At 36.3% G+C, this 23,129-nt stretch overlaps 1 protein-coding gene across 2 annotated transcripts in view; it reads right to left on the minus strand.

Moving 5' to 3' along the window:
- LOC114355219 (tyrosine-protein phosphatase Lar) overlaps positions 1 to 23,129 on the minus strand; it is a 139,692-nt gene that overhangs the window by 34,969 nt on the left and 81,594 nt on the right. For both annotated transcript variants that reach the window (XM_028307928.1, XM_028307929.1), the window contains exon 5: positions 2,761 to 2,871. In XM_028307928.1, coding sequence (XP_028163729.1) covers positions 2,761 to 2,871 — 111 coding nt within the window. The remainder of the gene's footprint in view (positions 1 to 2,760; positions 2,872 to 23,129) is intronic.

Genomic DNA, 23,129 nt, shown 5'->3' on the forward strand with positions numbered 1-23,129 from the left:
AATTGAAATCAAACGTCATTCACTCGAAAAAATAATACGTCAAAGACCAGTGTTCTCAGTTATTTACGTGGGAAAATTACCCGAAATATGGGAAATTAATAATAATTTTAGGACTTTTTAGTTATTTATTACGCATACTATGGAAATAAAATAATTTATCATAATAATTGTGTTTTAATGGGATATATTTTCATAGGCAAATTTGATCCAAACTGTTGTAGAACTACCCATTCATAAATTCAAAGCACATATTAAAAGTACCTTAATGAAAAAGGGCTACTATAAAGTCGATGATTATTTAAAAGATAAAAATGTTTGGGATACGTTACTGCCTAGCTCGCATAAATATTTATAACTTTGTACATTTTAAAGCATGTAAACCTTTGAAAAAGAGGCTGACAATAGTGACTGAGTTTCTTGCGCTGCTTCTTCTCAGCACTGGCCCATTTATTGTCCTGAAGCAGTGGTAGGGTTAATACTGGGACGTGTAAAAGTGCTTTTTTTAAGCCTATTTACAGAAATAAATGAGTTTTAATGAGTTTTTAATGCTGTTTTTGAGGTTCTTTCGTCTATTGCTAGACAAAGGCTTCCCTCAAGGATTTCCAATACGACCAGTCCTGCGTTGTCCGTATCTAGGTGCTACCTGCAACCTTCACCAGATCGTCGGTTAACCTAGTTTTCGAGGTGAGATACAGGAATTGAAAAGTCACTATTGTGATTGTTCCTAGTTTGGGTAGGACATTGCAGGTTGAATTCATCCTGAATTTTCTATGACCTGAATTACAAATATTATTCTAAACGATTCCAATATGATCTGCGAAAGGCACGTATTGAGCCATCAGATGCAGACACTATGGTTCTGATTTCAGTATTTAAAAGTCACAACTACAAAAGTATCTCGCAGTATCTTGATTCTCCCAGGAAGATTTCTAGTTTAGTTGGCTTTACTTTTCCTACCTCAGAAGAACTATAATGGTATGTACAGTCGCGGAATGAAAAGGTTCGTCACCTTAGTGTCGGTTTTCGCTTGTACTAGGTACTGTAAGAGTCAAACCTGCCAACATAACAGTGCAAGAAACAGTGCTGCTAACATTTAAATAAATATGACGTTTGCTAACGAATAAGGTTTTGCTTGTTTATTTTTCTATCCCATCAGTGCAATGCAATGATGACATTGACCAATTGACAATAGTTTTTGAAATTATAATGGCAGATTGAACCAACAAGAAGGTTTTAGTTTATCAATCATAATAACCTTCTTGACAAGATAAATCGTCAAACAACATTGATCTGAATAATTTTGAACTTTACTGACGAACAGTTAAAGATTATTTTCTCTAACTCGAGATTATTCTGTAACATAGTTTCAAAAGGTAATATGTGCTCGCGATTCGTTGAAGGAATCAATTTGAAAACTGACGAACCTTTTCATTCCGTGACTGTACATANATAATAATATATTGATGATGCATAAGATTATGATTATAATGTACACAAGATTCGTAATTTGTAACTGCGTGAATCATTTTTGATCAACATTATGTACATAACTACATACCCTGACACACTGACTTGCAAACAATGTAAGAAAATTTGAACATTGAAAATTTCGCGCCTACCTCAACGCATTCACCTTTCATCCTTTTAAAATGGCACGGAATAATTCTGTCTACATTTCCAAGTAACATCTGCCGATCTATGTTTTTCTTAAAATAAATGGGTAAAATGTTTTGGCTAACATGGCATCCCTAAATTCACTCACACAATAGACAAACGCCAAAATTTTGCGTCACAGTTTTGTTGTAGCGCGAGTTCCGTCCGCCTTTTTTTATAGGTCCATGTTTCTGCACTTCAAATTAAAAGAAAGAAGAAATAGAAATGCATGGAAGTATAAAACATACAATAGCCCTGTGGTGACAGAATAATTGGTCTCTTAGAGCATCTAAGACCGTGTGTAAGTGTGGGCAGGGCCTCCGATGTGGACCGACGATCTGGTGAAGGTCGCGGGAGGTGCCTGGACGCGAGCGGCGCAGGACTGGTCTTTGTGGAAATCTTCGGGGGAGGCCTTTGTCCTCCAGCAGTGGACGTCTTTCGGCTGAAACGAACGAACGAATGAGATACTCCCTTGAGTTTGCTCTGTCCAGAAAGTTGGGGCCAAAACTGCTTCTTCTGACGTCAAAATTCAAACTAAATACCGCGATTACGCTCGGAATGTTCACGTTTACAACCACAGCCGAAGCTTGTAGCTCGTTGCACCTTCATTTCCCTGGCACCAGTTCAAGTCGGCAGCTAACAATGTTTCGCAGAAATGAGCGGTTTGCTTTGGCATCCGAACTAAATTATTTTAATCCAAGTCTAAGTGTCTGCTGTGGAATTATGGACTGAAAAGTTAATTTTTAAGCCACATTTTGGATGAAAATATCGAAGGAAAAGACTATGATTTTGGTCTAATTCTTTAATATATTCTGTCATGTTTGGTAACAACTCAATTTAAATGCTTTAAAATTTATTATCATGTCATGTTCGACGTTTTTAGCGAGCGCAGGGTAAAGTACCATTTTGTTTCTGCTTATACTTTTAGAAAGGGGTTGATTGTCGATTGCTAATGATAAATGCAGCTGTCGACGGGGATCGAACTAGTTCACCAAGCTACGAAATGGGAAGATTTTTACCATGTCATTAATACTTTATTAATATCGTAAATAAACTTCATACACCTAGAGTATTCTTAGGAATACTTAGGAATAATTAGCGACTTACCTTTTACATACAATGAGGTAGGTTTGGAGAATTCTGTGCCGATCGAGTTTTCGGCCACACACTCGAACTTGCCCTGGTCTTCTTCTTCGCTCTTCACTATTTGCAGTGTACCTGTAAATAAAGGATAAAGTTATTAAATAAACATATCAATCATCCCTCTCTAATTAAGTCTCTTTCATTCCCTCTTTAGATGATGATGATTTCACTCCAATTTAAACTCAACACATTATGTAAGTCCTCACATAGGAAGACAAACGCGAGAGCAATAGAAAGAAGCAGACCGTCCGGGCTCGGGAACTTTGCAAACTTATTTATCAAGCAGCAACAGCCGTAACTTTCGAACATGACCCAACTAGGGATGCTCCATATCAATGCTAGATTAACGATAAAAATATCGCTGATACACGCAATGACTGCAATAACAATTTTGATTTTTACTGTGTCATCCTTTGTCTGGTGCACTAAACGACAATAATGGAGATGGCTCAAATTCCTGATAACATTGGAAAAACTTGCAATGATATAATTACATTGATATGAAGGCGAGTGGCTTTAGTTGAATGATTACAAGAAAGAACAAAAAAGGTTAGTTAGCAGATATTTTAAACTCCTTTTTATACACTACGGGTGTTAGTTTCAGACAGCCACAAGACCAGTAGGCCTAAGATGCGCCCCGTGAGGCCCCGTGATAAGCGGTTATCACGCCATTTTATCGATTTTCCCCATACATTTTGACGTCGATAAAAGTTATCACGGCGCGCATCTTAGACCTACAGCACAGGCTTGGTGGTAAATTTTGACAAAATATCTAAGAAGTAAAAGGTCTAGAAAGATCTAAGGAGATTTTACGGTTACCTAAAATGACTGTTGTGTCCTTATATGACAGCTGCAAAATACTATGCCCTCAATATCGATACTAACCAAAGGGCATCCCTAACCCCAACTAGACCAAGAAAGTCAACCCCCCTAAGAGTGCCTTACACTCGGCCTGAATATAAGTAGAGATTTATGGCCTAATAATCCCGGTTGGGTCTATTAGCAATGGCCAAGGGGGCGCGAACTGCTTCATAGGGATATTAAGGCCGCCAAATGGTTTTATATGGCCACACCTGGAATAACCTATTCATATTGTGAATCGGTATTACTTTATAATGCTATGATTATGATTTGTATGGTGATAAATGAATAATTTAGAAAATCTTTAGTCCCAAAGCTATCAAGTTTGAAGTATGGAAAATTGGTAAGTCAAATGGTCTTTTTGCACCGGTCATTTAATCTCTACTAAAGGAGCATGATCCTAATTTACCAGAGGCAAATGGAGGATTTGGCTTACACTGATCAGGGTTGAGGAGCCCTGTTGTTTGAATATTTGTCACTCAGTTTACGACACCATAAGAAAGAGTAGAAGTGGTCCTGATGATTTAATAAATTTCGCATGCATTAAATGGCTCTATACGCTCCTATATGTAAACTCCTACGAGTACTAAAATTTCAACCAATCATGCGAACCGTTTCCTACACACCCTGTATCACAATGCAAGTCGAAAATCTTCAAAGATACTGTGTATCATTCATCACGTATTGAATTTAATACACATCCGCTATGAATTGAAGTTCAAAGATGGGAAACTGGCTGGAGCGGGGTTTGGGACCGTATCAAAGGGGAAACAAGGGATGTAGGGCGAGTTTCGGAGATCGCAGGACGCCCTTTGAGCTCAAAGACGGTGGAGTTGGCGCAAGAAAGTAGCGGTGAGAATTTTATTTAATTATACTTGAGTTATATAGGGTGACTGCTGAAGGGTACGCATTTACACGTCACATAAAATTCAGTATGGGTACAGAATGTGGTGGAAAAACACTGTGAATCGAGAAAAGTGGCTAGCACATTAAAATGATACATAATAGCCTTAATCGATGTCGAACCCTACTATCAATATAAAGTACCTAGGTATAGGTACAATTCATTCAAGAAAATTCATCATTTTAATAAAGGTTGATTGGATACCATCGTACAAAAATTTTGATGTCACAAATAGCCACATCCAAGAGAACTATAGATTCACAGCGTTCCGTAAATTCTCAGTAATTATTAACCGGATTAAAAATAGCTAAATGCTATTATCTATTTATAAAATAATCCATCGCTCGTGTTCGTAAATTGAGGCAAAGCCGAAGATATAAAGCAGAAAGCCCGGGATCACGCGGCCGAGCTCTCGATATTTTTTATTTCATTGCGTTTGATTCAACATTCTAACGGATTTGATTTTTATCTACCGATCGGTGATAACTTATGGGGTTCTATTGCCGATTTGTTTCAATTTATTAGCGCATCATCTAAGCAAAATGTCTCTTTTATCAGACACATAATACAAATTAAAATGGATTACAAATATAAATTGTAGTGTAGCCTTGATGATACTTTTTATAGTTGTAATAGGTCTAAACTGACTCATTTGATTGCTGGTTAAACGAGCAGAGGACGAAGTTTTATACGAACACTCAATTTATACATTATTGTATACTTAAAGCTATACACGTAGATTTTAACAAACAAGTACCTACACTATCGCCTCTTGCTCACCCAAATCAAAATATTAATTGTGGTAAGTTAACCCCAACAAAGTCGCGTTCATAACGAAAATCTCGTTACCGTCGAGTGTCAAACGTAAACGTTTCTATATACAAACGGGGGTTAACAAAGCCATTGTCTTAAATCCAGAACGCAACCTTCGTCAGTGGGAACCTATCGTCGGCACAAATCCCTGGATCCCTCCACGTAGCCGCTAGCACAGAATAAGTAATAGTACAGGTACAGAAGGATTACTCCGCAAGACGATTTAAATAAATGCGAGTCTTGCTACGACGCGATACAGTGGAATTCAGCTCGCACAGCACTACGTACCTACAATTTTATTCACCTACAAGTTTTGTCTCTTTCTATCGCGTGCCTCTGAACTCTTCTTACGCTGTTAGGGTTGCTGTCTAGTGAAAAAATAATTAATCTACTTATTTGTAATGAGGTACGTATGTAGGTAAGTATGCATTCATTGTGGAAAACCTTCATAGTAGGTTAGGTTCCTATACTATCCAAAGAATTATTGATTACCTACATGGCCAACATACCTTTCAGCATCTTTGGGAAGCGAAAAATAAAGATAAATCCGGTAGATTACTTTTCGAATTTAAACACCCGAACGCCGCACAATATTTCTTTCTCTTTATGTCCATTTTTAAATAATACTTCGATCATAGAATTATAATCATACTACAACGCACGCCAGCGTCCTGACACTCGACTGATATAATACCCGCCGGCGGGGCGCTTCGCTGTAGGTAATTATCGGATGTACCGCGCGGAGTGAGCCAGGCCTGCCGCTAGTTTTATTTGATTACGGGATGCCCGTGGGAGCTCCACTTTTGGCGCCCAACGCGTGGGTCTACGTGGCGACGATGATGACATTCGTTTTATAAAAGTGTCATTTTTTTCGCGTTGGTAACGTTATTACTGGTGTGGGATTCTGCTGACTTGCGGTTTAAGCTGTCAGTTTTTTGTGCATCACGTATATTGCGATGGGTGCAATATTAGAATTAGAGATCTTTACTGTAATCTTCGTACCTCGTACTTTTGGCGCCCAACGTGTTACTCTATATGACTTTGTCCAGCAAGCAGATTAATTTTGTTTATTTATAACACATTTTTAGAATACCGTTACACAGAACCTTCAAAAATTGCATTTTGACCTTTATTTATTTTCCTAAACTGGCACCTTTTACATAACGCGTACGAGTCAAAATAAGCTTCAACAACAGATTTATGGCCCAGTCTGATAAGTATATGAAAAAAATGTTTAGTTATGTATTATATCACGTACCTATATTCCGTGAGAAATAAGACTGTCGGAATATATTTTCGCTCGAGACACAATCATATGCATATAAATCAGTCTGGGCCCGCCACGCAAGAAGTGGCTACAATTCGCACATTATTTCACAATTTATCATCCTTGCTGGAATTGATGACCCCCAATTGTTTTGAGATCCCACATATGGTTGAGGGTAATGTGATTTTTTATGGAATTTGTTACCAATACACCTAGGTACTGTCTACAACATAGAGACACCCTAGACTAAGTAGTTATATTTTAATACAAAATAGCCTCTATCATCACTATATTACATTACATTGTGTGCATTGCCTTTTATACAATATGCGGTCTTTAAATATGATTAACAAGTGAATTTATTAAACTTATACCCATAAGAATAATTGCTTTGGCTTAGATTAATGTCTTGTCTGACAAAAATATAGTAATATAATAGATAAATGATAAATATTTAAGATTTCAACGTTCCTAAGTAATGAAACTCATTTACTACTTACATTTTCTTTTATTCTTTTGAAAACTTACAAAGTAATCTTTACAACTAATATTCACTATGTATTAAAAGCATAGCAAAATGTTTCTGACTCAATATTCTAAGCAATTTTAATCAGAGCCTTTTAGTGTTGAAAGTTTCATACGAAAAGCTCCAACCCCTGTCAAAGTCACGTCTCAAACAATAAATTAATGTATCGTAATAATTAAAACTAAAATAAATTACTCAAAATTAATCAACGGACAAACTTTGTAGCAATATTTGTTTGGCTGGGATTGAAAATGAAGATTGATAACGATTTGAATTAAACTATATTTTAGTTTGGTATTAATCAACATAATCTTTATACAAATCTAACAATATTCTATACATATATACAACAAAATGTTAACAAATAACTACTTAACTAAACTATAACTAAATATTGGTATTACTTATTTATAACGTAAATCAAGTCAGATTTTTTGTTCTAAGATCTTAGGTTCTAGGGAAAAGAAGTTTAATATTGTTCTATCTTGAATAGTGCTATTAAAAAAAAATAAGTTATTGAATTTATCTATAAAAGACTAACGCCCGTCTTCACAAACATTACTATGAGGTCTCACAGTGCGCGTGGACGTACAGGGTGACACACGAAACAATCACAGAGTGCCGTGCGATTGATTTGCTGCTTCACATAAGCAAGCATCGTTTGTGAATACAGGCGTAATATATTTTAAAACTTCGTTTATTTTGGTATTCCTATGGGGTAAATCGAATTTTTCAGAATATTTATGTAAATAATGTAACTTCTATGAGCATCCTTGCTAATCAATAACACTTTTATGTTTTACCTACCTACAAAGCAAAATGATTCTCATATCTAGTTAGCAAAAGAACATTGTAGCTCAGCATAGTAGTAGTTTGAAGCAAGTTGCTCACTCAGATCTGTCAGCAAATATTGAAAAAGTTGCGTTCGTAAAAATGTTTCAACTGCGACTACGAGAAATTCAATCGCGAGAGATGGACTGAAATGGAAGTTGATATACGCGAAGTATTGGACTGTATAAGTTTGTGTAATATGCAGCTATAAGTATGATAATACAAAGCGAAATAGTGCTGAAATATAAGAATATCAATAAAAATATGGCCTTATTACAAAAAGTTAAACGCACGTTGAAAATTTGCTTAAATTGACATTTAGTTTGGAAATGATCGTGGTCCAGTGGTCAACGCGCGTTTAACGTTTTTGTAATAGGAAGGATAATGTTTTATTCTAAAGTTATTTAGATATGAGACTTAAAACTTGTAAATGGTCCAGATGTGTCAGTTGCCCAGATTGTACGACTAATTTACTCTATTATAGTATAGTAAAAAACCGGCCAAGTGCGAGTCGGGCTCGCGCACAAAGGGTTCCGTAGCAGCAAATATAATAAACTTATTATGTCAATTTATACACCTGGTGAATGGAGCCTAAACTCTCCCGATATTTTNAAAAACAATTGAAAACGTAGTTAATATTAAGTTATTTTACTATGTTTTTAAAATACCTAATATTTTTTATGTTTAGTGAGTGACATAAGAAATGTAGAGATTGTAAGCATAACCATAACCTTTGTATTACACTTTTAAATTTAGCTCACTTCCACCTTCGGCCTGATCATCACTTACCATCAGGTAAGATACAGGCCAAGAGCTTCCTCGTTGTGGTTAAAAAAAATTTAAATACCTACTAGGAACATAGAATATAACAGAATAATATATTCCCACCTAACTGAAAAAACGAATATGTACATAAATAACGCATTTAAACGCAAATCTCTAATCCCTACCTGTCTCATGTATTAAGTTTCCGAGCGAACCACCTCAGTAATTAAAACTCGCACAAAATATTGTCAAATATTTCACTTGGATTTAGGCCAATTTAAATTCTATAGACCGCCTCGGGTAGAGCCCCTTACCCTTCTCATGATGGATGATAAAGAATCGCCTAGGCGAAATTCAGGCTTAAACTAGACGTAATTTGGAGGGCCAACTTTAATTTTGTCTGAGTTTTATGACATTTTGTATTTGAGTGAAATTTCAAGTAGATTTGGCTTATTAATTTGAGCAAACGTTTGGAGATATCGTTTTACATTTTCAATTGCCTTTAGACCACTTTAAGTTGGTTTATTTTATATGAAAGTGAAACGTTTATTCAAATGAATAACATTAAATAATATTATCTACGTAATACTGAATCTTAGTTTTGATTAAAATGACCTCAAATATTCCTTTTTCATTATTAAGTATTTGTCTACAGGTTCTTTAAATGAATATATTTTCACAACTGCCAAAAACCAAGACAATATTTAAGTTTAGTCACAGTTACGCGATTTATTAGCGGTTTTAGCTGTAAGAATTAAAAAAAATGTTTATATTAATCGTACGTATTTTGTTTTTTTTTTGTTCTGGCTGTAACTTGGTTACTTACTGAGAATATTCACTATACATTTGTATTGTTTATTTCTGTTTCAAAACAGCTATCTAAGCAGAAACTTCGTACACAGGCAATGTTTGTAACTTGAAGTTCGCCTGAGGCCGACAAAATGCGTTCGCAGACAGCAGGGGGCGTAATTAAAAGAAAAATAAGCGCTATTCATAAACGTCCACGGCACAGCGAGGTCGCCGCCGCATTATATTACCACCAGCCCACCAAGACCCGCCCTGCCTCCTTCGTTACTTCATTAACGGGAACCGAACGCGGATCCCCTCAGATCTCCACGGGTCCACTTACAATGGCCGCGGCAGCTTTATCACGCGGGCCCATTTAATCTAGCTCTCAGAAGACAAGAGGAAAAGTCGGTTTACTTTACGCGCTAGTGGTTGATTAAGTGATATAAGGTGATCCTATTTTCTGGACACTTATATGACGACTGGCAAATAAATGTGGCCCGTGATTTATACCGTCGTAATGCTGATAATATAATACGTTTCGCTCTGAGCAGTGGGAGTCTGATATGATTTATTTACAAGATCAGTGGCTGATATATGAACTGGACGTTCTTGATGTGATATAAATGTTTTTAGGTCACCTTTTTGTAGGTTTTATTTAGGATATACATTGGTGCTATAAGAGCTTTCAAAAGAAAACAAAAATATTTTTGCTTTTGCCTTGGGTGTTGGCCCGAATGTTGTCACAAAATATGATTTATCACTTCAAAAACACGGCTCTGTTAGATTGGATTTCAGCTCATAGATTTTCACTCGTTCCCTCTTATTAATAAAAGGTTACACCTAGGATGAACTCTGGATTAAAATGACATTTTCATACTAAATGACAATTTAAGCCAGAGTTCAACTAGGGTGTAACTTTTATTAATAAGGGGGCTTAACTATTCCGCCGTCTGCATAATATCAAAAGCTATCGCCACCGAACTGCAAACCGAGTGTCACCAGCAATGTCACGTTATAACTACAGTTGTTAATAAAATATTTCAGCTCCATCCACATCCTAGTTCCAACAATAAACTGGATTTGAGCCGTGCATCTGGCAGACGGCGAAGTTGCAGGAAAAACGTTCGAACTTTGCCAGAGCACTTTTACACAGCGATGAATGTATGGACGGTATTATGCATTCGCGATAACGCTGCAAGCTGCAGGGGAAACAGATATGAAGCTAGTTGCTGTTTAATAGTTGCGTATGCAGCTAATTTTCCTACGAGCTGTTAAAGCAGAAGTTGTAAAGTAAGAAGATGGAAATAAACAATGGAGTGACATGCCCGCTTTCACCATCATTTCCTAATTTTTAAGTGACCCCTATGGTAACACATAAAAGGAATTTTGTTTTCATAGGGGTCACTTAAAAATTAGGGATTGATGGTGAAAGCGGGGATCAGTCCACCAGTCTGTTTCTAGAAAAATTAAGGCAGTACTTATTACGAAAAGACGTTCATAACTTGATCCTTTAGTATTTTTAACATCGTTTCATTTCCTCAATATAATTCCTGGTACGTTAAACGTAGACTTCAATTTATTGCGATGGTTATACATAGAGTGGTTTAGTTACGAAACTAGATCTCCGTGGTTACATTTGGCACACGCGGCTACTTTAGCTGCAGTCTCCTTATTGGCTATGGGGCAACTGTGTTAAATTATGTATGTCATTGTTAAACATATAATAACATGCAATGTTAAGATGGAAAATATTTGTACAAGATAAATAAGCTTCAGTAGAAAAATATCGCGAACCTAATTTTTATCAGCCACAAAGATATAAATAAGTCAAAATTCTGAAACTAAAAACACCGCGAACTTTCCGCCAGTTAAAACAAAAACTGTAAATAAGTATAAAATACCAGTAAGCACGGGGTTTGTTTATTCCAACCGAAAACATCGGGACACTCGGAACTCATAATCGATTGAAAACTGTTCATGCCCGTTGAAACTTTAAGACCTTTGTTAAATTTCCTACAACTTCCAAAGAGGAATCCGTCAACAAAGGCTTTCGTTCATAATCAATCGTCTGCGTCGGTCGTAGAAAAATGATAACTGGATGTGACACTAGGCGTGGAGCGCAGCGTGTGTGTAACAAGGGACCTTAATCAACCCGCTCACGCCCCGTGTTATTGTTGTTCGAATTAAGGCTCGCTTTTTGCTAGAACAACAGTCAAGCATAGCGTCCCATTCAAACTTGGAAGGTCCCCGCATTTGTATGTAAATGACTCGTAATCTCGCCCCGTAGGTCGCAATCACGGCGTGTATCTGGGCCCTTCGGGTGGCGAACACCGAAATGATAATACTGGAAGGGGTGTTGAGACGCCGTTTCATATTTTACCCGACGTAAACTTTGTTCGTCGCTGTTCTACTGAGAGTAATAGCGCGCGGAATTAAATTGTATCATTCTGAGGTTTTCGTGTGCATATTATGTGGAGGTGTGAACGGCACATCTTGTTATATTCTGTTCTTCGGTCTTTAAAGCCACGTCGGGGTTTATAGTTTTGTTGAAAGCGTATAATTAATATTAGAGGTGTTAGAAGGACTTTGTTCATAACAATTTGCAGTCTTTGATATCTTTTCGTGGAAATTACTTAGCATTTGCAAATAGTTATATTCGTACTCTTGGTGTATTAGCTCAAAAATATGAGCTTAAAAATGCTTATTTGTATAAAAGTAATTTATTTATTTGATCACCAACAAGGTTACATTGTAGCATTCACAAGAAAAACTTACTAATTTTTCATTTTTTAAATGCAAACTTACTTATTAGCATAAAAAAACATGTACTGGAATTTTATGTAGATTTTTCTACTTTTGTAACTATTAATCACAATCTTATCTAGCGACTTTATATCAACGGCTGGGTTATTGTCTACTGCCAAGTTTTAGTTGTTAATTTTCCGAGCCAAATACCGTAAAACCAGCCTATCTTTGTTTTGTCTTTTATTTGTTTGGGTGCTAGCGGTAATATTAATATCTTTCAATGCTAAATTGTTATTGCTATTATTTATTGCTTTATGTTAATTAGGGAATGCAGACGCGTATTTAAAAATTTAAAGTTAAGTAAATCAAATAATTAACATCACGATTATCACGAAGATTGTCTTTGAACTGATTACTTATACCTAACTAAAAAGCTTATTGGTATGGCACAGGACTATTCCCACCTCTCGTTCCCACCGCTGCAACTCCTGTGTAGCTAGGATCTACAGCTTATTGGTATGGCAGTAAAAAAGTTTTCAAATTAATAATAACGTAAATCATGGTAAACAAAAAATTGTGTAGTACAGGCAGTAAATAGGCGCAGATTATCTACTTTATGTCCTGACAAAGTGGAGTTGGTGAACGGCCGTGATAGTTGGCAACAGACTAGCAATCAAACAAGCTCAGCAGGCCTAATTCGTGCGCACACAGAATGTCCCAGCTAATACATCAGCGACCAACGTCGCCGGTGCCACAGTATAGAAATGATCAGTACGCTTACCAGGAGTTTGCGTTATGTGTGCTAGAGAGCGAGTGCGTCAAAAAAATATGAAGATTTATGAAGAATCATGAAGATTTTAGTTCTTCAAAGTAGCCGCTAGGGGCGCTGTACAATGTGTCATACAATGTCATTTTTACGCAGTCGCTAGCGAGCACATCTAACGTAAACTCATGGTAAGCACACTGAAGTCTATTAATAAAGATGAAAAAGTTAGGTTTTCGAAAACTTTGGTTTTTAAGCAAAAGAAAGTTATTCAGATTTTAGGTTTCCGAAAAAAAACGTATGTTTTTCAAGTCAGGTTTTTTACTTTTGATTAGGTCAGGTTTTTGAAATGTTGAGATTTCAGAAATTTGAATTTTTATAAATTTGCGATTTCTTTCAGTACGCTTTTCGGAGTTAGGTTTTTGTTATGATAGATTTACAGAAATGTATTACTTGTTTGTATATTATTCATCATAATATAATAGAGCGTACTTTCTGTGTCTTTCTGTTTTGTGACACGATTATTAGTTGGCACATGGACCGATCGCGGATTATGAGATACATGGTATCCATCGATGTTGTTCATTGACGCTTCGTAATTAACAGATGTGATGAGGAGTCATGACTTTCAGTCAGTATTTAGGTCTGTTTAACGTATGACAGACGATCTGCCGTCTGCGAATGGACGCGAGCAAATATTATTGAGCTCGCGAGCGAGCATTGATGTAGTTCTCTCCTTCAAATTACACAAAGAGCATAAAATTCATTAGTAGATTGACCTAAAATGATATCCTAGAGTCACGTCATTGAGGAGTTGCATATTTCATACCTTTTCTATACACCAATTTTAATATTATTCAGTTTAAACAAGAATGAACCAGTTTTCGAGTTGGCTGCCTTTGTTTTGTCCAGCGAGCATTCCCCGCCTTGCGATTGTCTGATACTTATGCAAATATCTTAAGAGTTATTTTACAAAGCCGCATGATCTGTCCACTCACCCGTGTTCAAGCCCAGTACATAACTAGCTCTTAACGGAGCGCCACAATCAGACGGCTCGGGAAGCGTCCAAGGAGAAATAATATTCACGAATAAATTAAAATTAATAAGATTAAAAGCCCAGAAAAGTCTCCGCGAGCCCGCGTAACTGAATTTAAATTACTTCTCACCTTGTGAAGTGCATAATGCCATTAAAATTGAAATTATTAACATTTTGCTAGGGACGAGTTTGTTGGGGCGATTCATCTGCGTCGCCGGTCCGCGAAAGTTGCCAGTTTGACTTTTTAAACAGCGAGACAATAGGTTTTTAAGTGCGGCAACACTGAAGTTAGTTTTGCCACTGGAATTATGATATGAGTTGGTCGGTAGTCGGTACTTGATATTCTTTTGGCATAAGTTGTAACTTTAGTAGATGTTAGTTATTTTAAGTAGGTAGGTATTATAATATCACATTTAAGTCTTTATAACTATTTATTATTTTTAACTATTGTTTAGAGGCTAGGGGAGTTGGTTTTCTCGATTTGAAATTCGGTTCCAGTTGATTCTTTAATTTCTGTGTTTCATACAAAAATATTTCTAGTTTCTTTCGAATTTTGCAGACAGAAAAAAAGTTGATTAACTTGGTTAGCCTTCAGATAATTTTTGACTTCAGATGACTATATTTTGATAAAACTTTTTCCTTTGAATTAATTTAATTCTTCAAAATTGAATTTATTTACGAAAATTTATATTTAGGAACAACCGTGCTAAGCTTCCATTAATATTCACAAAATTAAAAGCAATTTGGGGCTTGCATAATTTGCCCAAAATATTAAAACACACACATTTTTGTGAGTGAAATTTCTCCGAAATTAATATTTCTTGGCTCGCCATATCCCGCTAAAGTCGCCTCTCATTAAGATGTGCAAATTAAATTCGTCGCAAGGCGTTTTTTAATCATTCTCATCCTGTTTTAATTAAATTTGATTATAGGTGTCTTAAGTGGATGGCGAAAATGAACTTTACTCAACATTTAATGTGATGGCAGAGATGACAGTCATTTTGCATTTTATAGACGCATAAATTGTTAGGGGAGCAAGCAATTTTTAGGGTTCCGTACCTCAAAAGGAAAAAACGGAACCCTTATAGGATCACTTTGTTGTCCGTCCGTCCGTCTGTCAAGATCCTTTTTCTCAGGAACGCGTGGAGGTATGAAGCTGAAATTTATATCAATTACTCAGGTCTACTGTCCCTTGAAGCTGTGAAAAAATCAAACTTCTAAGCCAACGCAATTAAAAGATACAGCCGTTTATGCCGCAAATTTTCGACACTTGCAAGGGAATCAAAACCTACAGGGTGCTTCCCGTGAACTCAGAATCTTGAAATTTGGTACGAAGCAACGTCTTATAGCATAGATAAAGGAAAAATTACGAAAACCATAAATTTTTAGTTACATCACATAATATATTTTTTTTAAATAATTTTAAACTTACTACCCATTTCCTCATAAACGCGTAGAGGTATTAAATTGAAATTCATACCAAATACTCAGGTCTATAATACCTTTAAGTTGTAACAAAATCAAACTTCTATGTCAACGCAATCAAAAGAAACAGCAATTTAAGCTGCATATTTTGAAACTCGCAAGTACTCGCAATGGAATCAAAACATAAAGGGTACTTCCAGTCGACCTAGAATCTTGAAATTTGGCATGAAGCAACGTTTTATAGCACACATGAAGGAAAAATTCCGAAAACCTTAAATTTTTAGTTACATTACAAAATATATATTTTTTAATAAATATAAACTTATGAATTTCATTTTGCAATAAAAATACCATAGTTATGACTCGATTGTCGTAATGAACGAACTTTGTAAACCTTGCAGGTTTGTACGGAACCCTCGGTGAGCGAGTCCGACTCGCACTTGGCCGGTTTTTTTTTTAATAATGAAGAGTGGTATAATGCATTTATCTAATCTGACTCACTCATCACGAAATCTCAAAAACTACAAGTGCTAAAAGCCTCTAATTTTGCATGGGGGTTCCTTTTATAACGTATGTGTTCACTACGAACGGATTTTACGAAACTCCACCCCTAAGGGGGTAAAACGGGATCCACGCGTACGAAGTCGTGGCCGCTTGTATCTATACTATAAATAATAATAAAGTTCTTATTCTGACACCACGCTCAAAACTCGATTCAAATTCAAGCATAGATTCAATATAATTATTTACAGGTTGACTTTTTATCATGTTTATCTCTGAAACGTCTTCAGGTAAGGTACGAAGACGGGTTAGTTATACCTAGTATACCTAAGCTCGCACTAAGCGTTTTAATAAGTCTTTTATAATGCGAACCAGCTAGGGACTATAATCCGGGCCGTTTCAAGGCAAGAGTGAATAGACACTTACAGGAGTTACAGGGCAGATATGTACCTACCATCCTAGACTGCATCCCACTTAACACAAGGTGCGATTGTGGTTAAATACCTTTGATTTTCACAACAACCGGTCCTGCGTTGCCCGTACCCAGACTTACTTCACCTACCAGACCACCTATCGTTGGTCCACCTAGTCGGTTCACAGTGACTTATCTCCTTGTAATACAGACTATTTTGCAACGAAAATGAAGTGCGATATGCTGACTGTACTATAAGAGCATCATCACAGGGACTCCTAACTTTAGGACCGCAAGACAATGGTACAACTATTTCAATATATGTCCCTATCGTCTCCAAATTACGTACAGGTAAACAGAGGACAATACTATTATGTGCCGGCAAAAACTTAGTTTGCGACAAAGGTTGCCTACTGTAGCGGAACAACGCTGTTTGCCAAAGCTATGTGATTCGCTAGATGTGCATAACCATTTGTACCGGTTATCGAGCACTGATTGATTGACATAACTGACTGAACACGCGTGTTTTGAATTCTTTTGTTTAGTTCGTTACGTATTTTGTTCCTAGTCTGACGTCAAAAAAACTATTAAGGGAGAGTCCGCTAATTTGGACCAGTTTTTTTCAATCCCATTTTACACATAGTTTTCTTTTGTTTTTGCTAATGTCCATAGTATATAATAAAAGATACATTATTCAACTTACTATTTCATAAGTATTAATTAACATGATTGTTGTATATTTAGCACAAATCAACAAAGTACGAGTTCAGAGCTTCGGTCCAATTTAGCCAACCGGTTCGATAATTTGTACCACAGGGTTACTAAATTGGATTTCAATAAATTTCAAGCCTATAAAAAAACTAAGGCAAAATATTATACGATACATTCTTAACAAATTAGGAAACGAAAAGAAACAGTAGTTAATAACATAGACAATCGATATTGTTTTACACGTTATCACGATTTTGAGTACAAGTTTTGTAGTTCCAATTATCGTAACGCACACTTGTACCTAATCTACTTTGCCAGTCTTTTGCTTTCATTTATTGTTAGTCAAACATAACTACGCTATTATAATTACAAAATATGATTTACTAAAAAAAAATTCAAATCCTTTGGTAAAGTTCCATACAACTTGATGTGGTACAATTTAGCCGACTAGGTGATAGTGCTTTTAAAAAATCGGTAAAAAATATAGCTTATAAATACCGAAAAATGTTTCAAATAATTGTAATCCACACTAATTTACGCTTCTAAATAATATATTAGAAACACCCTGTGATTAAATTTAACAAAATTACAAACTAAACATGTATTGTCAAAAGTTACTTGAAAACAATGAAAAAATACTTTTCAAAATAAAACACACGTGTTAATTATCACGGCAAAAACCACATGGCCGATATTAATTGATTTTAGTTGTGTATCGCTGAGTGTTGCAATTACAGACATTCAATAAATAGGTACTTTACGAAATATTAGGGTGGTGCAATTTACCCGGCGGTACAATATACCGAACTCTCCCCTATGTTACGTGTTAACCCTTTAACGAAAATAATATCTTTCATTGTTTTTAACCTTATTTTTATTGTCCAAAACATGGTGTCATCAATAATTCTGCTATTAGGTTTAACTGATTCTCCCCAATTAGTTTAAAAAATGTGTAGTATATTCTTCCTAACCAATGTCAAGTTATTTTTAATATTGTAAAATTAGCATAGATCCATTTGAAAAATTGCATCTATTATAACGACGACAGCCTCATAAAAGGTAGCAGGAAGGCGCTGGATCCAGGCTGCAACCAACCGGTCGTTAAGGAAAGACCTATGTTCAGCAATGGACGTCCGTCCTATGGCTGAAATGATGATGATGTCGCAGTGCTTACGTGGGTTGTCTGTGCAACCATTAATGACACTTCCATCGGAACTCTACGTGTGTGTCGAAGGACTTAAGGTGTGTTGGGTCTTCAGCAACTGAGAGCTAATCCACAACTACTAAGAGGCTATTTACGGGGTTCCATCGACTGTGAACATTTTGCGTACATTTACCAAAAATTAACAAGGTTTGCACAAAAAGGTATTGATTTGGCCGATTTATTAAAATAGTCAAACCATGTCATGTTGTTTGACAATGTTTGTAATAAAAACGAAGAATAGTTAGTGGTGCTGCAATTCAATCATGCTCTATACCTGTCATGTTTCCATTTTTTATTTATTTTAGATACAAAAACAGGATGGATTTAAAAGATTTACGATTAATGTTACATTGTTAAGCGTAGTCTTAAATATTATGTGCCTTTAGTTTGGTAATGCAAAAATGATAAAAGAAAAAAATAAATCAGAAATTAATCCAATAAAATTTTAGGCCAGCGTTTTGATAATCGTACTTAGTTTAAATGAATATCGTGGTGTTAATTTTCAGCAAATTGAGCATATACAAGTTTTCGTACAAGTTAATGCTATAGTTAACTGCTTTTTCTAGATATTTTAACACGGAATAAGACCACAATTACCACGTCCAATCGCCTGTGAAGATTTTTATCGCGTAATACCGACGTCGGCCGCTTACCGGGTAATGCCCGGAATACCCGGTCTTATAGTAATGCGAGTTGTCAATTTTTTCCGACCCATTTACAGGATTAAGTCAGACAAGGTAATTCGGTACAGACAGAAAAATAGGGGCCTAAATACGGGGTCTTAACGCGCTTTAAGGGACTGGTGTAAGAGAAAAAGGTGGAGTAGACTGTAGACCTGTTTTAAGGCCCTTCTAATACTCTTGTACAAGAGCGCGCGTCAGGTCGCCCATGCGCTGGACTGACCAGGTCAAAACCGCACTCAATGGTCCACTCCACGAGTGCACAAGAAAGGCTGCAGTGCGGGAGGAATGGCGACGGATTGTGAGGCTTGCCACCGGACCACGACCACTCTGGCAAGAGTGTAGCGACGATGAAGAAGAATACTCTTAGCTTAAATCTTGCATAACGCATTGATTCCAATTTATAGACAACTTTGTGTTTGATGCTGGTTAGCGAAAAAAAACATTGTTTGATGTGCTGGTGACTGTTCAACATTTCATAAATTAGAGAGTAGGTATCCGTATTGAATTCACCTGTACGATTACGACACGTAAAAGCTGTAAGAGACCAATTCAATTTTAAACTGTTATACTATAGATGTAAAATTAGAAATCCATTGCCGAAATTAGTTAATTTGTTGTATACCGTCGACTGAATACAGTCATAAAGAGAAATACTGGGCCTCTGAAGTTTCAAGGGCATTGCTCTATAATTATAGAGGCTCCTCGAGAAGCTTTCAGACCCTAAAGTTTGCAGTAGCCACCAGCTCTTAAAGTTAGCTTTTGTCTGTTCAAATTAAGCTCTGTTTAATTTATAATCGAACTGGCTTATCGAGTTATCAGAGGAAAATTATAATGTATAAGAAAATGTTTTGTAAATAGACTCAGTTTGTTGCCGTCCTTCTTCGTAGCACTTGCCAAATATAGGTCTTGAAGTGCTGGTAGGGTAAAAAAAAAGGCTCCATAAAAGGGATTACTAATGTTTGGCCAAAAAACCTTTCCCAAATTATCACATCGCAAACAACGTTTCGCAAATTTTCATTTGGCAAATTCTCATTTGGCAAAGCAACATATTGCAAACTTTAAATTCGCAAATGTTTTTTTTGGCATATTATTGTTTAGCAAATTATTGTTTGGCAAAGTATGGTTTGCCAAATGTTTTATTAGGCAAAAATATTTCCCGATAAACTATTTACAAAATGGCGATAAGTTGTTTGCGAATTGAAATTTGGCGAAAAGTAATTTGGCCAAACGGAAGGATACCCCATAGAAGCAAAAGTTAGTTTTTTTTAAATTAGTCTTTTATCTGTAAAACATAAGATTATTTTTTTCACTGAATAAGGAAATCTTATTGGTTATTCAAAACACTTTTCCGCTTTGTTCCGCCTTGGTGGAAATCGGGCCTATTACTTCAGCAGTCGGTTCAGAAATAGGGACTTTCGAATTTGCAGTCCAAATATTAGCTCCTTTAGGTACGATATTACTAACTATTGCTTTGCCAATTAATATCCGACTGATATAATAATCGGAGACTGGGGGAGATAGACAAACATAGACATATAGGGCGAGTTTAATAAAGTTGGTTATATTCGGGATAATTCGCGCAAATCCCGGCTCTTTATTAACTTCGTCTGTTTCGGCGATTCCGTGAACTCGCGTCGACTAAGCCTAAGGGCAAGCACACACTTGCTTGTTCGAAAGTTATTTATGTGTTTCATATCAGACTAGCGGCCGCCCGCGACTTCGTACGCGCGTATCCCGTTTTACCCCCTTAGGGGTGGAGTTTCGTAAAATCATTTCTTAGCGGATGCCTACGTCATAACATCTACCTGCATGCCAAATTTCAGCCTGATCCGTCCAGTGGTTAAAGCTGTGCGGTGATAGATTACTATGTCAGTCAGTCAGTCAGTCACCTTTTTAGATATAAAAGACGTTAAAGCTTTGAATGGGACACTGTTTGCCAATAATTCCATTTTTTTTAAAGAAGACATCATTCTTGTCTTCGAACTTAATTGGTTTTCAATAAAATGGTACATTTTAGCGACTTTAAAATGATAAAAATTTGTCAATTGAGTTGCCAAATTAGTGACGTCATTAATTGTATTGCCATAATCTATGAGAGTCGCGTAAGACAGCTCAAACAGTACGTAATTTTGATTTGTGGTGTCAAAGACTCTTGCGACAAAGTTGTATTCCAACACTGTTTGGTCAAAAACCCATTCAACTAACTTTAAAACTGCTAGTGAGGAAAAATGCACTAAAACTAAACTACTTAAACCTTATTAGCCAATGTTCTGCGCCACAAACTCCTACCCACGCCTTAATATTTGCGGAATAAGGCTGCTTTTGGCTCGGCAACTTTGTATAAGACCTGAAGAAAGTTCTAACGTAAATCGGTTCACGCTTGTCACTTTTATGACATGAAATCTGAGTCGACGCCACTTAGTTCGGAAGTGAAGTCGCTCGGAACGCTCAGAATTGGGTCGCTGTTGTGGTTCCGTCAGGAATCCTTCAGCAGACATGCGATGCTAACAATGCTATTATGTTTTCATACAGACATCACAATAGACTATTTGAGACCATTCCCCAATAATTCGAGTCACAACTTTTTTTAAAGTCATTCTTTCTGGTCTTAAAAACTTAATTAATTTTAAATTACCTGTAAATTAAGATTTTTGGTTGCATCTAACCGTCTAAATACTTATACATATTTTATTATCTAACCGTGCGAAGGGGCCGATGGTGTAATATAAACTAAAAAAAAAAGTTTTTTTTTGGATACCGAATACGTTCTTCGTTTTAGTCAAGACGTCCATAGCTGGACAAAGTACGCCCAACTGGTCTAGTAGTTCACGCTATTGAATACAGAGTCAAAAGGGATTAAATTAGTGATTTTACATTTTACAACGTTAGTGAAAACAGTTTTACTGTATTACAATAAAACTGGTCTAGACTGCTAGACCAATGATAATGATGTATGAAATACAACTCGCTTTCACAAACACTCACACAAACTTTAACAAACTTCAAAAATCTGTCAAACTCCATACAATAAACACCGGTTGCTATAGTTACGGTTAAAGTTAGATAGTGCGACTCAGCCTAATGTAACATCTAACTTAACAATAATATAAACGTTTATTGTCTGTCTAAGCATAGAACAAAGCTTTCGTAATCCAGCCTGTTCATTGAGAGCCATCAGCCGTCATAGCACACGCTTGATAGATGTGGAGATCCATTTTAGATTATGCAGAATGGAGCGTTTTCTTTGACGATGTAGCATTTTAATGTCTTTTGGGGCAGACAAGTTTGTGCTATAGACTTCATTTATCAGAGTTATTAATTTCTTAGCGTTAAGAGTCGCTTCTCAAACTAAATTATAAATAACCTGAAAGAATCGAACTGCCCAAGGCGAGAATCGAACTCTCGACTTTTTACTTGCCGGGTGACTGCTCTTCCATCTGAGATACTTATGCCCATTTTCACCATCAATCCCTAATTTTTAAGTGACTTCTATGGTAACAAATAACAGGAATTTTGCTGTCAAAGGGGTCACTTAAAAATTAGGGATTTATGGTGAAAACGGGCACGACACTGGATGAACCAGTTGAAATTTTCAAGTGTAATACGCTGTTACGGCTAGCTTTTGTTTCATCAATGTTGGGTAGTACTACCCTTAAACATCCAACAGAAATATTGTTACAAATATTATTTGACTGTCAGTTAGGATGAAACAGGTTATTACTACTACTGTATTTCATTTGTATCCCATAAAGTAGGTAGGTACGTCAAATGTAATTAACAAATTGACCTATTTTTTCAGAAATTGACAGATGGACATACTTATTTATTTTCAATTCAAATGCTCATACTATAAGTATAAAGTATGGGAAAACCCATACCAATCAGAGCGATTCGTGTGTCAAGATCTACCCACTGTTCGAACGCCAATAAAACTTAACTAGTGATACATTTATTAGTCCCAGGGGAACGTTAAACTGTCTGGACACGAAATATATTAATTAAAGGTAAATAGGAGTTCGTAGTTCTTTTTAAAGGGTGGTATTTACTGTTCTAAGTTGTCTGCGTCTGTGGGCAACCTTCAATGTCTTATAAGATAA

This window comes from Ostrinia furnacalis, unplaced genomic scaffold (genome assembly GCF_004193835.3).
Source record: "Ostrinia furnacalis isolate ACB-3 unplaced genomic scaffold, ASM419383v2 OfSCF2377, whole genome shotgun sequence".
NCBI lineage: Eukaryota > Metazoa > Arthropoda > Insecta > Lepidoptera > Crambidae > Ostrinia > Ostrinia furnacalis.